Raw genomic sequence first — 24813 nt, forward strand, 5'->3', positions numbered from 1 at the left:
TCCATGGCCTCCTCCAGGACAGCTCTGGAGAGTTTCCTGGAGTTCTGCAAGCAAAGCCCCCTTCACTCAGCAGCCTGTGTGGGCAGTGCAGGGCAGTGGGCTCCACAGCATGGGTGCTGATGCTGCTCTGTCTGGGAGCCTTCTCCTGCACCCCCAGTGCCTCCCCCTGCCTCTGCTGCCTGTGTCAGAGCTGTGCCCTTGGCAGAGACCAAAATAGCTCCCACAGAGCTGCTGAATGTCAGGAGGGAGCAGGCAGAGCTGGGCCACAGTGCTGCTCTGTGTGCAGCGGGACAGTGCCCTGTGTTCTGAGCATGGGACACACACTCACGGCTGTGTTAAACCCATCAGTGGCTCCATCACTGTCCTGGGCAGCTGTGCCAGGGCTTGACAGCATTTTAGGAACAAATACTGCCCAATATCCAACCTAAATCTCCCCTGGTACAGCTTAAGGCCATTTCCTCTTGTCCTGTCCCTGTTCCCTGGAACTGAGCCTGACTCACCTGGCTGCACCCTCCTGTCAGGGACTTGGAGAAAGCAGAAGGTCCCTCCTGAACCTCCTTTTCTCCAGGCTGAGCCCCCCAGCTCCCTCAACCTCCCCTGGTGCTCCAGACCCTTCCCCACCTCTGCTTATGAGATGCCTGAAACAGAATCCAGGATTGGAGGGAATGGGGAAGGCAAATCCTGCAAAGGAGGGGATCTGGAGAATGAATTGGCAGAGGAGAGTGAATTGCAGAGTGTGAAGATGGAGCCATAATTAAAGGAGACAGACAGCAAGAGGATCCAACATGAGAGGGGGGAGGAGGGTTTGGGGGAGCTGCAGGGATGTGGGGCTGGGGGAGAGTGGGAGAGCTGAGGGGAGCACCAGGGACAGCACACAGAAATATTGCCTGTGCTAGGGCTGAGCAGGGTGAGTGAGCCCTTGGCAGGTGTTCTGTGCAGTGCCAGCCCTGCATCCATCCTGTTCCCCCCTCCCATCCAGCCCAGGCCATCCTTGCATTGTTCTGCAGGAATTTGTGGCGTCTCTGTTATTTTCTGTTCATTCCATTGTGTGATTTCATCTTTCTCGTTAAAGATGTGCTTGGGTTTTCTCCCTCCTCCCTCCCCCTGTCAGAGGTCACCAGCCCTGCAAGGAGCAAGGACACTGGGGAAAAACTGGGGTTGGGAAGAGGGAAGAAAGCGAGATTGGGTGGTGTGCTTGCTTTTGGGATTCCCTGTCCCCTCGTCTGCTGGATGGAGGAGATTTCCCCTGCAGTGAATTCCTGAGATTCCCCTGCAGTGAGTTTCTGAGATTTCCCTGCGGAGAATTCCTGAGATTCCTCTGCAGTGAGTTTCTGAGATTTCCCTGCAGTGGATTAATGAGATTTTCCCTGCAGTGAGTTCCTGAGATTTCCCTGTAGTGAATTCCTGAGATCTCCCTGCAGTGAATTGCTGAGATTTCCCTGCAGTGAGTTCCTGAGATTCCCCTGCAGTGAATGGCTGAGTGCTGGGAGGAGGCACTGATGATGATGATGATGATGATGACACAGCAGTGACGGTGACACAGCAGTGACGCTGCGCTGCCGCCGGGCTGGGGAGGAGAGGGAGCTGCAGCTAGCGTGCCAGGGAGCACGTCGGCACTGACAGGGACTGCTGGGCATTGCTGGGCACTGCCAGGGACTGCTGGGCAGTGATGGGCACTGCTGGGCATTGCTGGGCTCTGCTGGGCACTGCCATGTCTGCGGGGGCAGTGCACATGGCTCACAGCTTCACGCCCCTCCAGAGCACTGGGAGCCCCGGCTCAGGGCTCACATGGCACACAGATCCCATGGCACACAGCTCCCACAGCACATAAGCCCACGTGGCATGTGACTCCCATGGCACACAGCTCCCATGGCACGCAGCTCCTGTGACACACAGCTGCTAATGCATGTGGCTTTCATGGCACACAGCTCCTATGGCACATGGCTCCCATGGCACACAGCTTCCACAGCGTGCAGCTCCCATGGCACAGAGCTCCTGTGGCACGCAGCTCCCACAGCACACAAGCCCACATGGCATGTGACTCCCATAGCATGCAGCTCCTCTGGCACACAGTTCCTGTGACACACAGCTCCTCTGGCACACAGCTCCCCGTGCATGTGGCTTTCATGGCACACAGCTCCCATGGCACACAGTTCTGTGGCACACGGCTCCCAGTGCATATGGCTCCAATTTCACACATATCCCATGGCACACAGCTCCTCTGGCATGTATCTCCTGTGGCACACAGCTCCCATGGCACACAGCTCCCATGGCACACAGCTCCCACAGCACATTACTGCCACAGCACACAGTTCCCACACAGCTCCCAAGGCAGACAGCCCTCAAACTGTTCATTTCCCTCCCCACACAGCTCCTCCAGCACACAGCTCCCACAGCGGGCAGCTCCCCTGGCACACAGCTTCCCTGGCACAGGGCTCTCATGGCACATAGATTCCCATGGCACAGAGCTCCTGTGGCACACAGCTCCCAGGGCACACAGCTCCTGTGGCATAAAGCTCCCACACAGCACCCAAAACGTGCAGCTCCTGTAGCACACAGCTCCTGCCCCACACAGCTCCTGCAGATCCCACAGCACATGGCTTCTGCACCTCCCATGGCACAGGGCTCCCATACCACAGAGCTCCCATGGCACACATTTCCCATGGCACACGTGGCATGTGACTCCCACAGCACACAGCTCTCATGGCATGTGACTCCCACAGCACACATTTCCCATGGCACACATCTCCTGTGACACTCAGTTCCCATGGCACACAGCTCCCCTGGCACACAGGTGCCATGTCACGCAGCTCCTCTGGCGCACATCCCCTGTGGCACATGTGGCATGTGTCTGCCATGGCTCACAGCCCCCAGGCAGCACCTGGAGGGTGCAGGGTGGATGAATGGGGAGGTTCTGGGCACAGCTTTGTGCTGGGGGGCCTGGTCAGAGCCTGCCCAACCAGCTGTGGGAGGGAGGTCCCCATCCAGTGGCAGGCGTGTTCCCCTCTCCAGAGCTGCATCAGGAACAAGTTGTTTGTTTTTAGTGAATTAACAAGCAAAAGAGGGAGGCAGTGAGTCAGGCTTGGGGTGGGGATCATGGGAGAGGGCCCAGCACATGTAACTCACATGCAGGCTCAGAGCTGGCTCACTCCTGTGCTTGGAGCTGGGTGTGCAGGTGGGGATGGATGCACCAAACCCTGCCTGGCTGCTGCCATTGGCTGCAAAAAATGTTGGGCTGGGCATCAGGAGGAGATGTTGTACCATGAGGGTGCTGAGGCCCTGGCACAGGGTGCCCAGAGCAGCTGTGGCTGCCCCAGCCCTGGAAATACTCCAGGCCAGGTTGGATGGGGCTTGGAGCAGCCTGGGACAGTGGAAGGTGTCCCTGCCATGGCAGGAGGCTGCAATGAGATGAGCTTTAAGGTCCCTTCCAACTCAAACCACCCTAAAAGTCCATGACTATATGAAAAGATCCCTGAACAAGTACCCAGCACTGTGAGGTGGATTTTTCTCCCTTTTTGACCTTTCCCTGAGAATAAGCCACAGGATCTCTCAAATTTACAGGGCAACCTGAGGGTTATACCCTCCTTCCAACCCGGAATTTTGGGCTATCCCATTTCCTTGAGTTAGTGGAGTATGGAGAAGCTGCCAGACAAGCACTGTGCAGGGATGGTGGCTGCAGCTGACAGCGACTGCAGGTGACAGTGGCTGCAGGGTGTCCTTAAAGCCCTTCCCAGCTACTGTGACCTGCCTGTGTGTTGTCCTTGCTGGGACCTGACAATTTCAATGATATAACAGTTCCCTGCATTTCAGTCATTGTTTAAAAACATAAATAATGCTTTTTTTGTTTTGGAGTTTTTTAGGTTTTTTTTTTATTATTATTATTTTATTTTAGGTGGGATTTTTTTGTTTCTTTGGTTGTTTATTTGTTTTGTTTCTTGTTAGTTAAGGAAAAAATCTGGATTCGGCACATTCAGGTGTCTGCATTCTTTGTGGGGGCATTTTGAGTCTTTATTTCACACTCAGTGCTTTGGGTACCAACTGCAGCATCTCAAGGGCATTCCCAGCTGAAGCTCTGGGAGGTAGGACTGCTTCTGGTCAGTTTTTTTCTGCCAATGCTATAAAAAGTTTTCAGCCAGAGGTAATACTTGCTCTTTACAATGGAAATATTCAACTCTAAAAATAACCTCTCCACAATTCCCCAGCTGGCTTCCTTCCTGCACAAAGCCCTGTGTCTATCTGTCCAAGTGGGCTCACTGAGGGTCACCTTGTGCAGGGGTGGAGGACTTTCCTCCCTCCTGAGTCCCTCCATCAGGCCCTCCATCCATCCTATCCTTTGGGATGCTCAGTCATGGGGCCCCTCATGGGCACAGACTCACTCTCTCATCTGGAACAATTTATCCAGCATTTGGGCTGAGTCTGATGTTGGGAAGGGCTGTGGGGTGTCCTAGGAGCTGGGGAGGGATGGGTGAGGGGCTTCAGGGTACCGAAGTATGGGAATAATGCTGCCAAAAGCAGGAGAGCCTCAGGGAGGTGAACTGGGCCAAAGCAAGGTCCTCATCTGGGCTGGGGCAATCCACAGGGCCAGGACAGACTGGGGGATGGATGGATGGATGGATGGATGGATGGATGGATGGATGGATACAGACAAGGACTGGAGGATTCTGCTGGGTGACAAATGGGGTTTGACCTATCCATGGGCACTGGCAGCACAGAAAGCCAGATGTCTGCTAGGCTCATCCTCAGCAGTGAGGGCAGCAGGACAGGGAGGGGATGTTCCCCCTCTGCTCTGAGACACCCTGGAGCTGCCTCCAGCTCTGTCCCAGCACAGGATAATGGTGTTGAGCTGAAGGTGGAGTCAGGTTGGACATGGGGGGAAAATGTCAGACCAAGAGGGGCTGGCACAGGGTGCCCAGAACAGCTGTGGTTGCCCCATTCCTGGAAGTGTTTAAGGCCACATTGGACCAGGCTTGGAGCAGCCTGGACCAGTCAAAGGTGTCCCTGCCCATGGCAGTGGGTTGGATTGGATGATCTTTGAAGGTCACTTCCAACCCAAACCACCCTGTGAGTCCATGATCCTGTGATTAAAGCTTGGGATAAAAAAGAATTAAATTACTCCAGACATCTCTGGTTTACGAGACCAGTTCAAACCTTACAGAACTGCAATTGCTTGTCTGTGATCCCAAATTCAGCCTAGCTTGTGTTCCTCAGACCTGGAAGAAAGATTTGTTTGGATGAAGTGTGAAATATCTTTGTCACAGCCTGGGAGAAGGACCCTTCAAGGGCAGGGTCACCCAATCATCTGGATGGTCCTGTCTTGCTCCTTGATATCAAGTGCTCACAGAATAAATTTAAAGCACTTTATCCTCCCTGCAGGCCCCAGTGTTTCTTACCACTTCTCTGTGCCTCCTACTCCTGGAGTTTCACTTGCCGTGGATTTACATTTGCCTGTGTTCTCCCATGGGTGGTGAGGGGGAGAATATTTTCCCACCTTCTCCCAGTGTCACAGAAACTGGAGCTGGGGGTCACAGGGAGCCAGAAAACCCACCAGCAGTGGCCTGGAGGACAAGCTGAAGTTTTCTTGAGATGCTTAAAGAAGAGCAGAACCTCTCAACTATTTTGGTGCATTAGTAAAGGAAAATGGGAGAATAATGCAGAAAGGACACAAACATATGGGAGACACTTCCCTTTTTTTTGGAAATACATTATTTATCTTATGCTGAATAAATTCCAACATTCCAGCAGTAAATCAGTTTGTTGCTCAACAGTTGATACCAAAAATAGGCACTGCTGGATTCAGTCTGCCTGAAGGTATTGATTGGGAGGTTTTCCAGGAGCTGAGTAAGACGTTGCCTTTGCCATTAGTGTTGATTTCCAATAATTTCTGGCATTCCTAGTGGGCACTGGGAGCTTGGGAGGTAGAAGAGCATTGATTCTAAAGAGAGAGGGAATGAGCTGGGTAATTATTGACTGATTAAACTGACCTTGCTTCTGAGTAAAACAATGGAGTATTCAAAGTGGGGTTCGATTGGGAGAACTAAGGAAGGTAAGACAATGAGTGTTGTAAAAATAGAGCTGAGGAGCTTTAGTTGGTACCTGTGTCCTCAGTGTGTGTGGGAGGACTGGGGCAGATTTGGTCCATGTGAGCCCCAGCACTGCATCTCAAGGGCCCTGTGTCCATCCTGGAGCTGCCAAGGGTCTGTGTGTGGCTCCAAGCACAGTGGGAGCAGGCGGTGGAGGGATTGGTTTCTGTAGTGCTGCCCTGGGGCTAACAGGATGAATGGAAGGAGAGCCATAGGCAAGGCAGAAGAAGGCCATGGGCAGGGAAGGAGTGTTTGCTCATCAGCCAGCTGATTGCTCCAGGAGAGCAACTCTGGGGATGATGCTGCAGGGCTGAGAAGCGCTGACAGATGGGCATGTTTACAGCCGGTGGGAGCAGCCATCCACTGCCCTTTTCTTCCATTAATTTTGTTTTATTTTTTTATTTTTTGTTTATAATATTTTATATTTGTTTATTTTTGTTTTATTTTTGTTTTATTTTATTATTTTTGTTTTATTTGGGTGCCCCTGTTGAGAGTGGGATGCAGGGGCTGAGCAGTTCTCTCCTGTCCCCCCCTGCTGCTTCCTATTCTATTATACCTGCTGCAAATGGTTGTGTTGGTCAGAGTTGAAAAAAATTCTAGAAAATTAGGAAGGATTGAGTCAGCATCTGATGTTTTTGTTCTTGTTTCCCACAGCTTGAATCAATAAGCTGCAATGTGAAACTCTGAGTTTTGTTTCCAAGAATAAATGTCAGCCTTCGGGAACTGAAGGACTGCACAGAGGTCACTGATGTCCCAGATTTCTTTTTGGCAAATGGGACTTCAGCTAGAAAGTCCTTCTCCATGGAGCTGCTCTCCATCCATCCATCCATCATCCATCCATCCATCCATCCATCATCCATCCATCCATCCATCATCCATCCATCCATCCATCCATCCATCCATCCATCATCCATCCATCCATCAATCCATCCATCCATCATCCATCCATCATCCATCCATCCATCCATCCATCCATCATCCATCCATCCATCCATCCATCCATCCATGCATCCATCCATCCCCTATCCATCATCCATCCATTCCCCAGTCTGTGCTGGCCCTGGAGATTGTCCTGACTCAAGTGCAGAATCTTTCTAGCCAATCTCATCTCTGGTACCTTTTAAAACAGATTTCATTTGCGTTGCTTTAAGGCCATGAAACACTTTGGAACATGTTTCTGCCAAATCCCTACAGTTCCTAGGAAGGATTCCTTATTATTTGCTCCCAGAGGCCAGATCCTTGTGAGGCTTTCAGGTCTCTGCTTCCTCTTTGCATTCACCTTTAAAAAATATCCAACCTTCCATAAATGAAAGTTCCTAGATAAACAAGAAAGCTTTATTTGTTTAAAATTTTCTTCAAGGAACTGTTCCCAGGATCTTCTTTCATTTTTTATTGAAAGAGCTAGATCTTTGCCAAAAAGATCCTTCCAGCTTTGCCAGGTAACTCAGCTGGGAATTAGCTTGGAATTGCACTTTTCTCGATGACGTTTGTTGGTTATTGTCAGTAAAGACTTGAAGGTTGCTGAGGTAAAGTTTCTTAGTCCCAGCAAAGAGTCAAGGGCTGAGCACCTTGTAAGCAAAGTCACTGTCACCATGGTGTCCAGAGAGATAGAGTGACAGTACCTGTGGAGGGTGGAGGTCTGTGCCTGCCTGTTCCTGCCTGCTCTTTTGCCTGCTCCTGCCTGCTCCTTCCTGTGTGCCTGTTCCTCCCTTCTGCTTCTGCCTGTTCCTGCCTGCTCGCTCTTGTTCCCGTCTGCTCCTTCCTGACTGCCTGCTCCTGCCTATTCCTGCCTGCTCCTGCCTGTTCCTGCCTGCTCCTGCCTATTCCTGCCTGCCCCTGCCTATTCCTGCCTGCTCCTGCCTATTCCTGCCTGCTCCTGCCTGTTCCTGCCTGCTCCTGCCTGCTCCTGCCTGCCCCTGCCTATTCCTGCCTGCTCCTGCCTATTCCTGCTTGCTCCTGCCTGCTCCTGCCTATTCCTGCCTGCTCCTGGCTATTCCTGCCTATTCCTGCCTGCTCCTGCCTGTTCCTGTCTGCTCCTGCCTATTCCTGCCTATTCCTGCTTGCTCTTGCCTATTCCTGCTTGTTCCTGCCTGCTCCTGCCTGCTCCTGCCTTCCTATTCCCTCCTGCCTGCAGTGTCACCAGCCTGGGCTGTGTGCTCTCTGTCAGACAGGGGCCTCATCAGCTGTTGGCAGAGGGAGGAGGAGGAGTTTGTGCCCCTGCCTGCACCCCTGCCTGCTCCCTACACTGCCTGGGCTCCCTCTCAGACAGGCCCTGGGGCTCCTCAGGGGTGTAAGACTTGACCTTGGACCAAAGACTCCTTCCCTCTCCCAGCAGAGACTGGGGACACGTGGCCATGGGCATGGACATCTCTGCTCTTGCTGTACTCAGTGCCAGTGGGAATGGAGCAGACATCCTATGGGATGTGGGGAGCTTGGATCCTGCTCTGGAACATCCCATGTGCCCCCTCAGTGCCCCTCTGGCATGAAGGGATGCTGGCCCTGGCACAGCAGTGTTGTGGTACTCCAGCTTCCCGTGTCTGTGTGTGCCTGGCTGGGAATGGTTAAATAATCTCAGTGAGTCACTTAAACAGACACAGTGCATGTGAAAATAATTGTCTGGGCAGCCTGTGCCTGCCAGGCCGCCAAGTAATCCTCACACGGCCTGTGACTCAAATCCAGCCAGAAGGAGTGTTCTTCATGCTGCTCAGTTGGAAATGCTTTCAGGGAAGGCATCCACCCCTATCCCTGTCCCCTGCTTCCACCAGTGGGGTCCTGTGGCACTCACTGGGTCCCTGAGTGGCCAGCACAGGCTGTGCTCAGCACTTGTCCTGTGTGTCCTCAGTGGCAGCTTCATAATGGACCTTAAAGACCATCTCATACCTCATCTCATCTCATATCTCATATCTCATCTCATCTCATCCTCCTGCCATGGGCAGGGACACCTTCCACTATCCCAGGCTGGTCAAGCCCTGTCCAGCCTGGCCTTGGGCACTTCCATGGATGGGGCAGCCACAGCTGCTCTGGGCACCCTGTGCCAGGGCCTGCCCACCCTCACAGGGAGAAATCTCTTTCCAATATCCCATCTATCCATGTCCTCTGGCAGTGGGAGCCATTCCCTGTGTCCTGTCCCTCCATCCTTTGTCCCCAGTCCCTCTCCAGCTCTCCTGGAGCCCCTTTAAGCACTGGAAGGGACTCTGAGCTCTCCCTGGAGCCTTTTCCTGTCCAGGCTGAGCACCCCCAGCTCTCTCAGCCTGGCTCCAGAGGGGGCTCCAGCCCTCAGAGCATCTCTGTGGCCTCCTCTGCACTTGCTCCAGTAGCTCCACATCCTTCCTGGGCTGGCGTTTCCAGAGCTGGCAGCACGTCTGCAGGTGAGGTCTCAGAGCAGGACAGAGGGGGGATCCCTCAGCCTGAACTGACAGGAGAAGGGAAAGCACATGGCAGTGAGTGATGAGAAATTGTTCAATAGAATTGAAGGATGTGGGTGGGAAGGGACCTTGAAGGCCCCTGGCCTGTCCCCTCCAGCCTTCACCCAGCCTTGTGCAGAACATCCGTAAGGACAGACATCCACAGACATCCCACAGACATCCCTCAGCCTCTCTGCATCTGCTATTGACCACCATCATGGATGCTTTTCTTCTCAATATCTAATCTGCATTTTGCTTGCCCCAACACTGCTTGTCCTCTTCCTGTGCACCCCAAGCTTCAGTAGGAAGCTGAATGTCACCCACAGGGACCAGCAGGACACCTGGCCCAGCTTCTCTCCACCCTCCTGCAGGGTGGTCTCACACAGCAGTAGGGACCCCTTTGGCTTTCCTGTTTCCAGGTGAACAATCCCAGCTCTCAGCCCATCCCTGTGGCCATGGCAGCCTCCTGTCTCCTCTTGTCTCCTCTTGTCTCCTCTTGTTTCCTCTGGTCTCCTGTACTCCTGGTCCTTGTCTGCTTACCCAGCCTGGATGGCTGCAGGGAGTTACTCAGCCCAGGCTGGTTTATTTCTTTATTAAGAAATAATTTTTAATTCCTTATTATTACAGTTTTTAATTTCTTATTATAACAGTTTCTTATTTTTATCACTTTCCTGTTATTGGAAATTTTTATATTTCCTATAAGTTCTTTCAAGTAATTTCTTCACATTACCATTTCTTGTAATTTCTTTATTTCTTATTATTACAAGTTTTTTTTTTAAGAATGGGAAAAAAAAATTAGTCACTTAAATGAGAACTTAAACTGAAGATGTCCTATTCCTGCCACTGCATTTGTGCCCTTCTACAGCAAATATCCTGGGGTGAAGGACTTCACAGATGTGTTCCTTCTCTCCTTTTCCCAATAGTGCTGAAGCTTGTAGCCCAGGGATGGGGATGTTCATAGCTGCCAGAATGATAGGACCTTCCCCCAGAACATTCCCATCATCAGGATTTTCTAATTATGCCTGTGACTGGCAGCTGGCATCAGAACCATTGACATGAGTCAGTCAATATGCCTCAGCTCTATTAAACTAAGTTTTATTTAATTAAGTCTTGATCTCATCAAAATCAAGAGGGAGTGTTGGTGTGGCACAGGGAGAGCTGCACTGGCAGACCCCAGGGGGGTCCCAGTTTGCTGCTCCAGGGGCTCTGGCAGTTCCTGAAGCACAGATTGCTGAGGCACACACCTGCAAATCCTGGCTGCTTTCAGGGCATGCTGGTTTCTGGGAGAGGAACCTGGATGTGATCACAGAGTCACAGGGTGTGAAGGGAATTTGAAAGGTTCCACCCCCTGCCATTGCAGGGACACCTTCCACTGTCCCAGGCTGCTCCAAACCCCATCCAGCCTGGCCTTGGGCACTGCCAGGGATCCAGGGGCAGCCACAGCTGCTCTGGGCACCCTGTGCCAGGGCCTGCCCACCCGCATGGTCTGACATTTCCTCCCCATGTCTAACCTGACGTCATTCTTGTATTCTTGTTAAATTTAATACTTGTGTTGGGGCTCCAGAGCTGGAAGCAGCTGGAGGCCTCAGGAGTGTGAGGAGAGCATGGGGTGGTGGGAGTGCTCCCAGTCTGGACTGTGGGAGTGTTCCCAGTCTGGGGTGGAAATTTTCCAAGTCTGGATTGTGGGAATGCTCCCAGTCTGAATGTGGGAGGGTTCCCAGTCTGGACTGGGGGAGTGCTCCCAGTCTGGATGTGGGAGTGTTCCCATTCTGGGGATGCAAGTGCTCCCAGTCTGGGGGTGGAAATTTTCCCAGTCTGGATGTGGGAGTGTTCCCAGTCTGGAGTGGAAATTTTCCCAGTCTGGATGTGGGAGTGCTCCCAGTCTGGATTGTGGGAGTGTTCCCAGTCTGGGAATTGGGAGTGTTTTTAGTCAGGGGTTGGAAATCCTTCCAATTTGGGGAGTTCTGGAGTTCTCTGCTTTTACCCCCTGTGTTCTCAGAGGTGTATCCATGTCCTCAGTGGCCACATCAGGTGCCAATATTCAAATTTCAGCACTGATTGGTTTGACCACAAACTCCCAAAAAACTTACTTCCTTTTCAGACCAGGACAGGGGGTTGAAGGGCTCCGAGCTCTGGTTTCTACACTCTGTAGGGCAGCAGATTTCAGTGGAGGCTGCAGCACACCCATGTTTGCTCTTTGCTCTCTCCCCAGAAACGAAAGAGGAGCTGGAGGAGCTGATGTCCGACATCAAGAAGACGGCGAACAAAGTGCGCTCCAAGCTAAAGAGTGAGTGGTGACTAACTGAACTAAACTGAACTGAACTAAACTAAACTAAACTAAACTAAACTAAACTAAACTGCCTGGCATGGAGCTGTGGGCTCTGCCTGATGCACTCCTGTCCCAGGCTGGAAATCCTCCCAGGGATCAGCATCACCTTCCCTCCCTGCTGTACCCTCCTGATGCTTTTGTTTGCCGTTTTTCTCCCCTTGTGCCTCATTCCCAGAATGGGATTGAGGGAATGGGGCCAGGAGCAGCTGGTGGGCTTAGAGTGAGTCCTGTGCCTCACCTCTGGCAGGGCTTGGAGCCTGGGCAAGCCCCCAGCTTGGCCAAAGGTTCTGTTCAGGTCTGGGTGGTGAGGAGGTGCTGCTGTGGGATGTGCTGCAGGATGTGACCCTCAGTTTCCACTACTGGAGGAGTCATTCAGTCTCTGAGGTGTGAGAACAAGGTGGTGTCTGCCCACTGATGGTCAGGGTTGTGCTGGAGCATTCAGACAACCCAGAATTCCAAGACTGGGCCCCAGGGGACTGAGGGAGTCCAAGAGGATGGCAGAATCTTGAGACAGGGGGCAGGGCACCCTGGCACCTTGGATTTGCCTGTGGTGGTATGGACATCAGTCTGGGGTTTGGTTTGCATTGGTGCAGAGGACCTGGCTGTGTCTGAGGGGTAGGAGAGGGGCTGGTGCTTCCCCCAAGGCAGCAGTGTCCTCACTAATCCCAGGTTTTGTGGGAGTCTGGCAGTCCTGGAGGACTCAGATATGCCCAGAGCCCTGTGTAAGGTCACCCCTGGTGTGCCCATGTCCCATGTGAGGGCCAGCAGACCTGTACCCCTTGTTTCCATGCTCCCTCTGTCCTCCTAACACATGATGTCACCTAGAGCCAGGAAGGAGAGCCAGGGATATTTTATCTATTCCAGAGTCCAAGGGATCCATTCCTATGGCCCTGGATACACTGGGATCCCTGCTGATAAGGTTTGGCCTTAAAAAAAAAATCCTTTTCCATAAGTATTTTGTTCAGTGTTTTTTAAGGGACTTTGAAAGCCTGAAGGATTGCAGGACAGGCTCCTGTTTCCTGCTTCCAGAAAAGCCTCTCTGCTGTCATGTTTACCTGGAGCAGCAGATGCCTGGAGCTTGTGCTGTGTCCCACATTGCCTCCTGGCCAGCATGATCAATGACAGAAAACAGTCAGGGCTGATCAAAAACAACAGCTGCTGACAACAAACTGACTTCTTCAGGCCAGACATTACTCATGCAGGGCATAATTCTGATTGCCAGCTTCTTGGGGAAATGGGATTTTATTAGTTATCAGAAATGCCCAGTGTGTGCCAATGCCATTCCATGGGAATGGGAGTGCTCTCTGTGGGTGTGCAGGAGGGACTGATGGAATGCACTGAGCTGAGCTGGGGGTGAGCCCTGCTGCAGGAGGAGCCTGCCCTGTGCTGGGCTTGAGGGACTGATCCAGGATGGGAAGTGCTGGGGACAGCTGAGCTCTGAGAGCTGTGGGACACCAGTGTAGGGAATGGGGTCTTCAGCCACACTCCAAGGGTGCCACCAGCTCACATGGCTGGTTCAGGTGGCGATGTGTGTCCCTGCACACTGGCAGGCCTGCTGATGGCAGCTTTCTTCCAAGTTTTATAATCCCCTGAAACTAAATCTTTGAGTTAGCATGTCCTGAGCTGGCCTTGAGGAGCAGCTCTCATAGAATGCTGGAATGATGGGATGGTTTGAGTTGGAAAAGACCATAAAGGTAATCTCATTTCACCCCCTGCTATGGGCAGGGACACCTCCCGCCACTCCAGGCTGCTGCAAGCCCTGTCTGACCTGGCCTTGGGCACTGCCAGGGGTGGGGCAGGATTGCTGGTCCTGCTCTGTGCCAGCCCTGCAGTGTGACAGTGTTTGCAGGGGTCTTGGGATGAGGGAAGAGACGAGGATCTGACTCCATGTTTCAGAAGGCTGATTTATTATTTTATTATATATATTATATTAAAACTTTACTAAAAGAATAGAAGAAAGGATTTCATCAGAAGGCTAACTAAGAAAAAGAAAAGAATGATAACAAAGGCTTGAGGCTTGGACTCTCTGTCCAAGCCAACTGACCATGATTGGCCATTAATTACAAACATCCAACATGGGCCAATCACAGATGCACCTGTTGCATTCCACAGCAGCAGATAATCATTGTTTACACTTTGTTCCTCAGGCTTCTCAGCTTCTCAGGAGGAAAAAATCCTAAGGAAAGGATTTTCCATAAAATGTGTCTGTGACACTGCAGCCCACAGCCCCATGGGACGTGACCCTGCTCCTCCTCGCCATGGCCCTCAGGCTTTGGGCACTGAGGATTTCATGTCAATTAATGTTCCTCATTAAAGGGGCAGATCCCTGTGCTGCTCCATGGCTGCCCAGCACTCCTGCCAGCATGGTGGGTGCTCCCTGTGCCACTCCAGGCACATGGAGGAGCTGCTGGTTTTGGTTCCCTGGAGGAGTTTTGAGGTTTGGGATTTTGCAGAGACACTTCAGCTCTGGATTTTCTCCTCCTGCCTCTCTGGTGGGAGCAGCTTTCCAATTTGTTTGAATACTGACAATCAGACCTAAGCACCACATTGATTTTGTGTGGAAATCTTGGCTCACCATCCTGGGGGTGACAGTGCTGCTCTTTCAGCCCCAAATCACTGCCAGGGGCCAGGCACCAGGTGCTTTGCATGAAACAGAGCTTTGCTGCCAGGCTGAGTGCTGGAGTCAGGATTTGGGAATTGCCCAGTCCCAGCTGCTCCTTGATCCAGTGTTTCACAGTCCCTTTGCCAAGCAATCCCTTCTTCCTTTGGTTAAGCACTGGAGCTGGTGCTCTGGATGGTGGAGTCACCATCCCTGGAAGTGTTCAAAAAATGAGCACATGTGGCATTTGGCACAGTGGCTTCATGGGCTTGAGGTAATCAGTGGAAGGTTGGATTTGATGTTCTTGGAGGTCTTTTAAAGCCTGAATCATTCTGTGATTGTTCTCCAAAGAGCACAAACCATTGGAATATTTACCAATATAGCCAGACAGGACGTGCCTGAGCTTGTCTGAACCAAACAGCAGCACTGTGGTGTTTCACCCCACAGACACCTTTGGCTGGCTGGGTGTGTGGTGTTTCACCCCACAGACACTTTGGGCTGGCTGGGTGTGTGGTGTTTCACCCCACAGACACTTTGGGCCGGCTGGGTGTGTGGTTTCACCCCACAGACACTTTCGGCTGGCTGAGTGCTGCAGCTGGGCCCGTGGGGACAAGGCCAGGCCTGCAGGAGCTCTGGTGGCTGCAGGATGGAGCTTTCCCCCATAACAGGGGCTGCTCCTCAGGTTTCCCTCTGGCAGAGAAGCTTTAAGGGGATGGTGAAGGAAAGGAGTCGGTTCTGATGGAGGGTTTGGATCCAGAGCTTTATTCTGGCCCACAGGCCTCTGAATGCAGCACCAGCTCCAACAGAACTCCCTGAGCCCGTGGTTGCTGCTCCTTTAACCCCGGGGAGAGGGGCAGGGAAGGGGCAGGGAGCCCCCAACCAGGGACAGGAGGGGAGGGACAAAGGGACAAAGGACACCGTGATGGCCCAATGCCCCCCAGGGGTAGAGGGCATCCTTTGAATCTGCCAATCCTTTCTGGAATGCCAGGACTGACAGACAGTGCTGGGAGGGGTGAGGGTGTGGAAAGGAGAGGTGATTGATACACCTGGCAGGGAATTATCAGGGGAGGGGCCCGAGGTTCTGGGGTAAACCCTGAAATCACACCAAAAAAACGAACTAATGTGTCCTTGTGCCCTTCAGGCATCGAGCAGAGCATCGAACAAGAGGAGGGGCTGAACAGGTCATCGGCCGACCTGCGGATAAGGAAAACCCAGGTGAGCCTCTAAACAGGGAGGGGAGGGGGGACAAGGGGAAGCTCAGGGGTCCCAGAAGTGCTGGAGAGGAGGCCTGTGCAGGGGGATAGAGTATAAGAAAATAAAGATAGTGTAGAAAGTAATCTTACCGCTAAGGAGTTGCAGGTGGGCCAATTATCAAAGATTAGGAACAGCCTGACTTTAACAGGCCATGGCTGTAACCAATGAGAAAAAGATGTTATAAAAGAGTGGGGTGGCTGATTGGGAAGGGAACTGGAGTCAGTTGGCTGCTTTGTGAAAGAATCAGTGCTCTGAGGAGCTGACCATAAGAAACACCAAGATTATAAAAGAATAGAAGAGTTCTATTGAAATGATATATTATAAAAGAATATGTAATATGTAATGTAAAAATCTGTAATATATTTGAATAATATATAATTGATTCTCTTCTAATTAGAATAATATATAATTGATTCTATTGAAATGATATATTATAAAATAATAGAGGAAAGGATTTCATCAGAAGGCTAGCAAGAAATGGAATGATGATAAAATCTTGTGACTGACCAAGTCTGAGACAGCTGGACTGTGATTGGCCATTTATTAAAAACAAGCACATGAGACCAATCACAGATGCACCTGTTGCATTCCACAGCAGCAGATAATCATTCTTTATATTTTATTCCTGAGGCCTCTCAGCTTCTCAGGAGGAAAAATCCTAAGGAAAGGATTTTCCATAAAAGATGTCTGTGCCACTCTGAGCCTGCTGTCCCCTTGTGTCCCCCCAGCACTCCACGCTGTCCCGCAAGTTTGTGGAGGTGATGTCGGAGTACAACGCCACGCAGACCGACTACCGGGAGCGCTGCAAGGGCCGGATCCAGCGGCAGCTGGAGATCAGTGAGTAACCCACCCTGCCATGGGGCACTGCTGGGCTCTGTGGGCCACGGCCTGAACACTCCCAAGGGAGCAGAGCTGCTCCCTGTCTTGCTTTGGAAAGCCAGGAGTCTGCTAAGGAAGGCAGGAGCCTCCCCTGAAATGGAGAATGTAAACCCTCCCCACCCCTCTGAATTGTTACAAATTTAAAATTAAGGGGCTCTGAGGCAAAAATATGGGAGCAGGAAATAACAGTTCTTTAATAGGGAAGAAAATAAAAGGATAAAATAAACAATGCAGTACACTAGAACAACACTGCCAGAGTCAGAACCCAACCTGACACCCTGTGGGTCAGGGTGTTGGCGGCAGTCCCATTGGAATTGTGGCTCAGCCCTCCTGCAGTGTCAGGGGTGGTTCTGCTGGAGCAGGGATCCTGTAGAGAAGGATGTATTCTTCCTCTGAAGATCCAGTGGGAGAAGAGGCAGCTGCTGTTCCTCTGCGGAATCCAGTGGAGAAGCCGTGCTGGTGTCTCAAAAACCTCTGGATTATATCCATGTAGGAATGCTTGGCTCCTCCCTCTGGGCTCACATCTCCCAATGGCATGCTGTAGTTCTTATCAGCCATGCAGTGACATTCAATAGCCTGTTATCAGCAGATGTCCCCTGGAGGGAGGTGTGAATGTGATCACTCAAAGAGAGAGATAAGGCAAACTGCCCCCTTGACAAAAGACAGCTGCCATACAGATGGTAATGGAAAATATCTTGCCTTGCAATCTGGAACCATTGTCACTATAGGGCATGAAACAACACAAGCACACACTGCTGCTCTGAAGGTGAAGAAGAAAAGGAAAGTTTATTTTCTGACTCCCAACATTTATAGTTTTCCAGAAGTGACAGTGGATTGGAGGGTGACAGTGCCACCTCTCCAATGACACTGGACAAACCAACAATCCATCAAATTTCTCTTCCTCCATAAAAGAATGTAAAACAATAAGTTATTTACAGAAAGTGAGAAAGTTTGTTACAAGAATGTCAACATCAGAAAGCTTAGAAAATCTTAAAAAATCAGGGCGACACCCCCACAGCTGGGCAGAGCTCCTGGAATGCACAGGAGCCCCTGGGAGCAGCTGGAACACGGCTCCTGTGGGGTGGGACCTTGAGTTCCTGTGGCAAATAGCATCCTAAAATGTAATTCCTGTGGCATCCAGCAAATTACATCCCAAAATGCTGCAGAGAGCACAGGGATCACAAGGAGAGAGATTCCTTCTGTGTTGGCAGCTAATTTTTATTCAGAGAAGCTCACAGGATCTCCTGATTCCTGTGGGTGCTTGTCTTTCCTCAGGGTGCTCTTCTTCATGGATGAACTTGGCTAAACATGAAAACAGGGAAGGGAATTCTTGGGATGGGAGCACTCCCTGCTCCTGATGGTCTCCCTTGCACAGGAGGAGCAGGAGCCTCAGTGCTGCCTCTCTGGGCCCAGGACTGATGGCTCTTAGCAGCCATTATGCTGTGCACCTCAGGTGACGCCTCTGAGGCTGTGGCACCTCACCCAGGTGGCACTGCTGTGGCACTGGGATCTCTGAGCCATCCAGAGCCCATCCCTTAGGAGCAGTCCAGTCCTGCCTCTCTAGAAACACTCTCCTGATGGTCCTTCTGGGCAGCCAGTGACAGTTTAGAGCAAAGGGGTGATCTCCCAGCAAAGAACCACCATGTAATGAGGGGAATACTCAAGGGGGAAGGCAGGCCATGCAGAGATTAAAGGAGATTTTTGCAAATAATCTCACTTTCAGACATGTTGTGGGGTTTGTGCTCAGAATGGAAGGCTCTGAATTTAGTAATTTTTTTTTTCCTAAGAACCAAATGGATGTTTTTTATTTCCTCCAACAACTCACTGGGAATAATGACAGGAGATCTGTGAGTCAACCTGGTGTGCTTGGTGGTCACCTGTGGGAATTATTCTGGGAATCTGGGTGCTGTGGGAATTTCTGTGGAGGGCTGGAAGGAGACACAGCTGTGCAAGCCTAAATCTTTGTTCAGATGAGTCTTTGTGATGCCTGATGCTCCCAGGGCTGCATGGGAAGGCTGAGTGACACGGGGCTCAACAAGAGCTTGGCAGTTTGCTGTAAAGCTGGATGTGTCACTGCTCCAGCTGCCTGACTCATCCCTCAGCCACCATCACCCTGCAGTGACAGCTCAGGAGTGCCTTGTCATGTGAACAGCAATTGAAGGTATCCCTGTGCCTCCCTCTGAAAGAGGAGGCTTGGAAGGACTCAGCCTTGTCCTTGACTGGATGCAGACCTGAAAGAAACCTCCCTCTTGTTTACTGCTGAATTTTGGGAGGGCTCTGCTGCTCTGCTTCAATCCCGGAGATATATTGTTGTTTGTTATGGTGTTCACAGGGGTCTCAGGCTCAGGGAAGAGATGAGGATCTGACTCCATGTTTCAGAAGGCTGATTTATTATTTTATGATATATATTACATTAAAACTATACTAAAAGAATAGAAGAAAGGATTTCATCAGCAGGCTGGCTAAGAATAGAATAGGAAAGAATGATAACAAAGGCCTGTGGCTTGGGCTCTGTGTCCAAGCCAGCTGACTCTGATTGGCCATTAATTAGAAACAACCAACATGGGCCAATCCCAGATGCACAGCAGTAGATAAATAATGTTTACATTTTGTTCCTGAGGCCTCTAAGCTTCTCAGGAGGAAAAATCCTAAAGAAAGGATTTTCCATAAAATACGGCTACGACAAGGTTGTTCTTGTGTCTCCTCTGTCCATCCTGCCAGGCTGTCAGTGCCTGACAGAGCCTGGGGATGCAGGGACAGGGCAGCTCAGGAGCCCCCATGGAGCAGTGTGTGCTCTAGGAGAGGTGTCCCTGTTCCTGACACCAAGGGACTCCTGTTCCCTTCAGATGGAGGTATGGAGTGTGGGAGATAAATGCATTTCTCATTGCTGCAGAAGAGGTGCAGAGCTGGGCTGGGGAGGGACACAGCCCTGTGCACAGCCCTTTGCCAGAGCTAGATTCCCCCATCGGGACAGTGGAAAAGATTTCCTGGCAAAAAGACTCACCCAAAGGTGTCGCTATAGGACATGAAAGAACACAAGCACACGCTGCTGCTCTCAAGGGGAAGGAGAAAGGGAAGTTTATTTTCTGACTCCAACATTTATAGTGTTCCAAGAGTGACAGTGGATTGGAGGGTGACAGTGCCATCTCTCCAATGACACTGGACAGACCAACAGTCCATCAAATTTCCTCCATAAAGGAATGCAAAACAATGAGTTATTTACAGAAAGTGTGTGAGGAAGTTCGCTACAAGAATGTCAACATCAGAAGGCTTAGAAAATCTTTAAAAACCAGGGTGACATCAAGGAACAGCTTATGGATATTTTACCAGGAGGGCTGCCTGGGCAGGGGCTCTGCTTGGCCTGGGGTGTCCCAGGCAGGGCTGCAGCCCCAGCTGCTCCTGCACAGGCTCTGGGACAGAGCTCAGCTGGGATGTGCCTGCACAGATCTCCACAGCATCCTCAGCTCTCGTTTCCTGCTGAGGAGCCCAAAGATAGAAAGTGCTCTGACAGCAAAGCCAGTAAATCAATTGGGTTTTGAGTGTGAGAGCAGGAACTGCTCAGGTGCTCTGGGCAGGCTCCCCAGCACCAGCAAGCTTCTCCATCCTCACCACACCTGGCTCTGCAAGTAGCACAGTGGCAGAGTTGGTGATGTGGAGTCCCTGCCCTGGATGTAGCCACCCCCTGGGGCTCCCCACAGCCCCCTCAGGACCTGTTCCCTGCTCCTTGTGTGGGCACTGCTGTGTCTGTGCTGTGTAACCATCAGCATCACCCCGCCCACCCAGAGCAGCTCTGAGGGCATGCAGTGTGCAGGGTTCTGTGGCTGAATCCTCACCCTGATACCAGCCTGGGCAGGGCCAGAGCTGAGCTGGGTGACAGCCAGGTGGGCCAGATTGTACCTGTCACCTCACACACAGCTGGGCAGGACAGCATTACCCATCTCTCCGTGAATTGTATGGATTTGTGTCTGTAGTGTTGAAAAGCCAGCTCCAGGCTGGGGAAGGTGCCTTGTCCTCAGTGTGAGCCCCAGCTGTGGCTCTGCAGGTGCCTGTGCAGGGATGCTGGAGAGCCCAGCTGAGCCCTCATTTGGCCATGGACCATTGGACTCCTTCAGCCCTGAGCTAATTCCCTATTTATAGACATCTGCATGCAGGGTTGGACAGACTGCCATCCAGTGTCTGCTGAGCTGTGGCACCAGAGGCTTCCCTGGGAGCTTCCCCCACACCCTGGCAGGGCTGCTCCTGCCCCATGCCTGGGAGATGGTCACTGGGGTGGTCACTGTGTCCAGCTGGCCATTGCAGGGCCAAGGATGTGCCTTGAAGTCTCCTCAGTGGTTTCCCATTCACCTATCCCAGAGTTTGCAGTGACCTGGGCACTCTCTCTCTCTGTTCTCTCCCTGCCACCTTAGGGCTCAGTTTGCTCCTCCATGCTGTGGGCTTTTTGTCTTGTTGAGGATCTGACTCCATGTTTCAGAAGGCTTGATTTATTATTTTATTATATATATTACATTGTAACTATACTAAAAGAATAGAAGAAAAGGTTTCATCAGAAGGCCAGCTAAGAATAGAATAGAAAGGAATGATAAAGGTTTGTGGCTTGGGCTCTGTGTCTGAGCCAGCTGATTATGATTGGCCATTAATTACAAACATCCAACATGGGCCAATCACAGATGCACCTGTTGCATTCCACAGCAGCAGATAATCATTGTTTACATTATGTCCCTGAGGCCTCTCAGCTTCTCAGGAGGAAAAATCCTAACGAAAGGATTTTCCATAAAAGTTGTCTGCGACAAGGCTGTGAGAGAGCAGCCCCCAAACTGCCCTGTGAGCTCCTGGGGCTGAAAGCTTTGCTCTGTTCCACTCGTGGGGGAATTCTCTTGGAGCCTGTGGGATCTGTGGTGGGTTCAGGGGGCCCTTGGCTGACCTGTGTTGTGTGGTTGCAGCTGGCAGGACCACCACCAGCGAGGAGCTGGAGGACATGCTGGAGAGCGGCAACCCGGCCATCTTCTCCTCTGGGGTAAGCTCTGCCACAGCTGCAGCTGAGCCAGCCCCAGCACAGGGGATGCTGCTGCATGTGCTGCCACAGGGGCCTCAGGGCAGAGAAATGAGCACAGCCCATGCAGGAGAGGGTCTGGGAGCTCAGGTGTGGCCTGAGGATCTGCTGGAGCTGTTTGAATCCCAGCACCCTGCTGCAAACCCCCTGGCTTGGGGTGGTTGGAGGGGCCCTGCAGCTCCTGCTCATCCCTCTCTTGGTGCCCCCAGTCCCAGATTGAGTTTTGGTGCTCAGACCCACTGGAGCTGGGTGTGAGCATGGTGCTCAGTGGCCTTGCTTTGTCTGCAGATCATCATGGACTCAAACATCACCAAGCAGGCTCTGAACGAGATTGAGACACGGCACAGCGAGATCATCAAGCTGGAGAACAGCATCCGAGAGCTGCACGACATGTTCATGGACATGGCCATGCTGGTGGAGAGCCAGGTGGGGAAAAGCTGCAGCCCAGGGCTTACCTGAAGGGTTGGAGGGTGATGGGGGCTCCCAGGGGTGGGTGGGGAGGCTGGAGAACAGTGCTGCCCTGCCTGGGTGGGTGCTGAGAGGAATAAACCACATCCAGGAGCAGCATGGCTCCCATGGGGCTGAGTGGGCTCCCCAGGGCTGGGTGCTGTGTGTGTGGGGTGGGAGGCTCAGTGAGGGGCTCAGGAGGAGGGCAGTGGGTGGCTGCCCTTCAGAGGGAGGTTCCTTCACCTTCCCTGGAGCACCAGGCCCAGCTGGGTGAGCTCAGGTGGCCCCTGGGCTGTGCTGCCAGCCCTTGGCACCAGTCCCTTGAGCCAGGCACGGGCTCCTGTGTCATTGCTCACCCCCCTTCTTGCCCGCCATGCTGCCATGGCCCGAGGAGACGTCGGTGGCAGGTAAAGGCCCCCTGGTGCTGCATGCTCTGCTCTGCATGGCTGCTCCTGCATGGCTGCTGCTTGCATGGCACTGGGATTGACACCAGGACACCAAGGGTCACCAGGACACCATGGTGTTGGTGGCCTGTCCTGGCTGCAGTGGGGGGACATATGTGGGGATCCATGATTCCATGCTCTGAGGGCTGGACAGTGCCAGCACCCTTGTCCTGTGGGTGAGAGGGTCCCAGCACCCTTGTCCTGGGGGTGACACGGAGCCAGCACCCTTGTCCTGTGGGTGAGAAGCTCAGAGCCGCTGGCACTGGGAATAGAAGGGCACTGGGCAGGCAGCAGGGCTGGCAGCTCTGCTCTGCCCTGGCATGGCACAGCTAGAAGGAAGCAGCAGCAGTTTTACACAAGACAGGGAGCAGTTGGTGGGGCTCAGTGCTCAGCACTCCAAGGTTTGTCCTCCCTGTGCTCTCCAGCATTAGGGTGAGAAATGGGCATTGCAGAGTTGCTGGCTATGAGCCCATGGCTCTGTGGCCTCAATTCCCTCCATGCCATCCAGGAGGACACAGGGCTTCAAACCTCCCACTCCTGCCAGCCCTGCCCAGCTTTCAGACCTGGCTGTTTGCCTGCCTGGTCAGGATGGGGCCAAAGGAGGTGAACAAGGCTGGAGGAGCTCACTCCAACCCATGTCCGAGCCCCCAGTCCCAGCCTACCCCTGCAGCAGGGGCAGAGTGGGGCAGGGGTCCCTGTAGGGCTCTTCAGTCCTGGCTGGCCTTGCTGCAGACCCCTTCATTCCTGGCTGGCCTGGCTGCAGACCCTGCTGCCCTCGGTGCGGTGCATGTGCGATGGGAGCGGCGGTCCCTGGTCCCTGCTCGTGTGTGGTTTCCTGGGCATCCCCCATGGTGCTGCTGGCACTGTCCTTGCTCCTGCCATGCCTCCTGTTCCAGCAGCATGTGGTGTGGTGCTGGTGTAGATCCTGTTGGTTAGAGAGGGATATTGGGCAGGACTGGGCTGGGAGCTCCTTTGTCCCTCACCCTTGCTCGTCTCCCTGCTGGGCTGTGCACAGCGATGCTCTGGGACGGGGCATGCAGTGCAGAGCAGGAAACACGCGGTGCCCGCAGGCAGCTGATGGTTCTCTCCCCGTGCAGGGCTGCTGGGCAGGGCGGCGTCCCCCCGGAGGCAGGCAGCGGCAGGGCAGGAGGGAGCTGAGCTCTGCGCGGCCGGGCGGGCTGTGTCCCCCTGCAGGGAGAGATGATTGACCGCATCGAGTACAACGTGGAGCACTCGGTGGACTACGTGGAGAGGGCGGTGTCCGACACCAAAAAGGCCGTGAAGTACCAGAGCAAAGCCAGACGGGTGAGTCACTGAAAATGCGGTGTTACAGTGGATGGTGCTGCTGCCTGTCCCTTGTCCCCAGCAAGCCTCTCCTATCGAAAGGCAGGCTGAGTTGACATTCAGGCAATGCAGTCAAACCCCCATTCAAGACAGAGGCAAGAAAGGCTCTTTTGCAAGGTTTTGTTCCAGCAGAGTGACAATGTCACTGAAGCACAAACCTGGGGAAGGAGGGAGAACCACGTGGAGCAGGCAGCTTATAAAGAGGAAGGTGTGGGGGGCAGAGGGGCCTGGTCTCCAGGGGTAGGGAATGACCACCAGGGGTACCAAGCCAGTGACAGGGGAAGGAGAAACCCAAGGAAGTTGTGACACCAAGTCCATGAGGAGACAGTTTTTCCCTTTGGGAGGGATGACTCTGTGATAAGTAGTTAATGTTTCCAGGGCTGAGGGTTTGGGGATTGACCAAGGGGGGACAGTTCATGGGATGCTACAGGTCACGGCTCAGGTTGGGGCCCATCTGCCCCTGCCTGCACTGCTGACACCTCCTTCCCAGGCACAGCCCTGGCTGGCTCTGTGCCTGCCCCTGGCAGCCTGGCACACTCTGCAGGTGCCCAGGGACCTCATTGCCTCACACCACTGGGAGCAGCCAGCAGGTCCTGAGGGTTGCAGAGCTCCCAGCACAGACTGTGTGAAAGCTGACAATGAGCCATAGGGCAGGGGTGCTGCTTGGGGGGAGGAAAAGGGACAAGGTGGACCCCTGGACTAGGCATGCTGTTGTGGGAAGATAAAATGTAAGAAAATAGTGCAGAAAGTAATCTCATCTCTGAGGAGTTGCAACTGTACTAATTACCAATTAGGAGCAAGCCAGCCTTTAACAGGCCACAGCTGTGTCCAGTGGAGATGAGTGCTGAAAAAGACTGAGTTGTGCTGTGAAGAGAGTTAGAGTTTGGTAGCTGTGCTGTAAAGAAGAGTCAGTGCTGTGAAAAGCTGCCCATGAGAAATCACTGAGAAAATATGGAGCTTTTGCAATAAGATAGCTGTGAGACC

At 52.6% G+C, this 24813-nt stretch overlaps 1 protein-coding gene across 1 annotated transcript in view; it reads left to right on the forward strand.

The window, feature by feature from the left end:
- STX1A (syntaxin 1A) overlaps window positions 1–24813 on the forward strand; it is a 69450-nt gene that overhangs the window by 42795 nt on the left and 1842 nt on the right. Inside the window, exons 4-9 of the mRNA XM_054287271.1 lie at window positions 11697–11771; window positions 15554–15627; window positions 16395–16503; window positions 21486–21559; window positions 21884–22021; window positions 23680–23790. Coding sequence (XP_054143246.1) covers window positions 11697–11771; window positions 15554–15627; window positions 16395–16503; window positions 21486–21559; window positions 21884–22021; window positions 23680–23790 — 581 coding nt within the window. The remainder of the gene's footprint in view (window positions 1–11696; window positions 11772–15553; window positions 15628–16394; window positions 16504–21485; window positions 21560–21883; window positions 22022–23679; window positions 23791–24813) is intronic.

Source organism: Melozone crissalis, unplaced genomic scaffold, assembly GCF_028551555.1.
Source record: "Melozone crissalis strain CALT ecotype California unplaced genomic scaffold, PUWL_Pcris_2 ptg000057l_1, whole genome shotgun sequence".
NCBI classification, from domain to species: domain Eukaryota; kingdom Metazoa; phylum Chordata; class Aves; order Passeriformes; family Passerellidae; genus Melozone; species Melozone crissalis.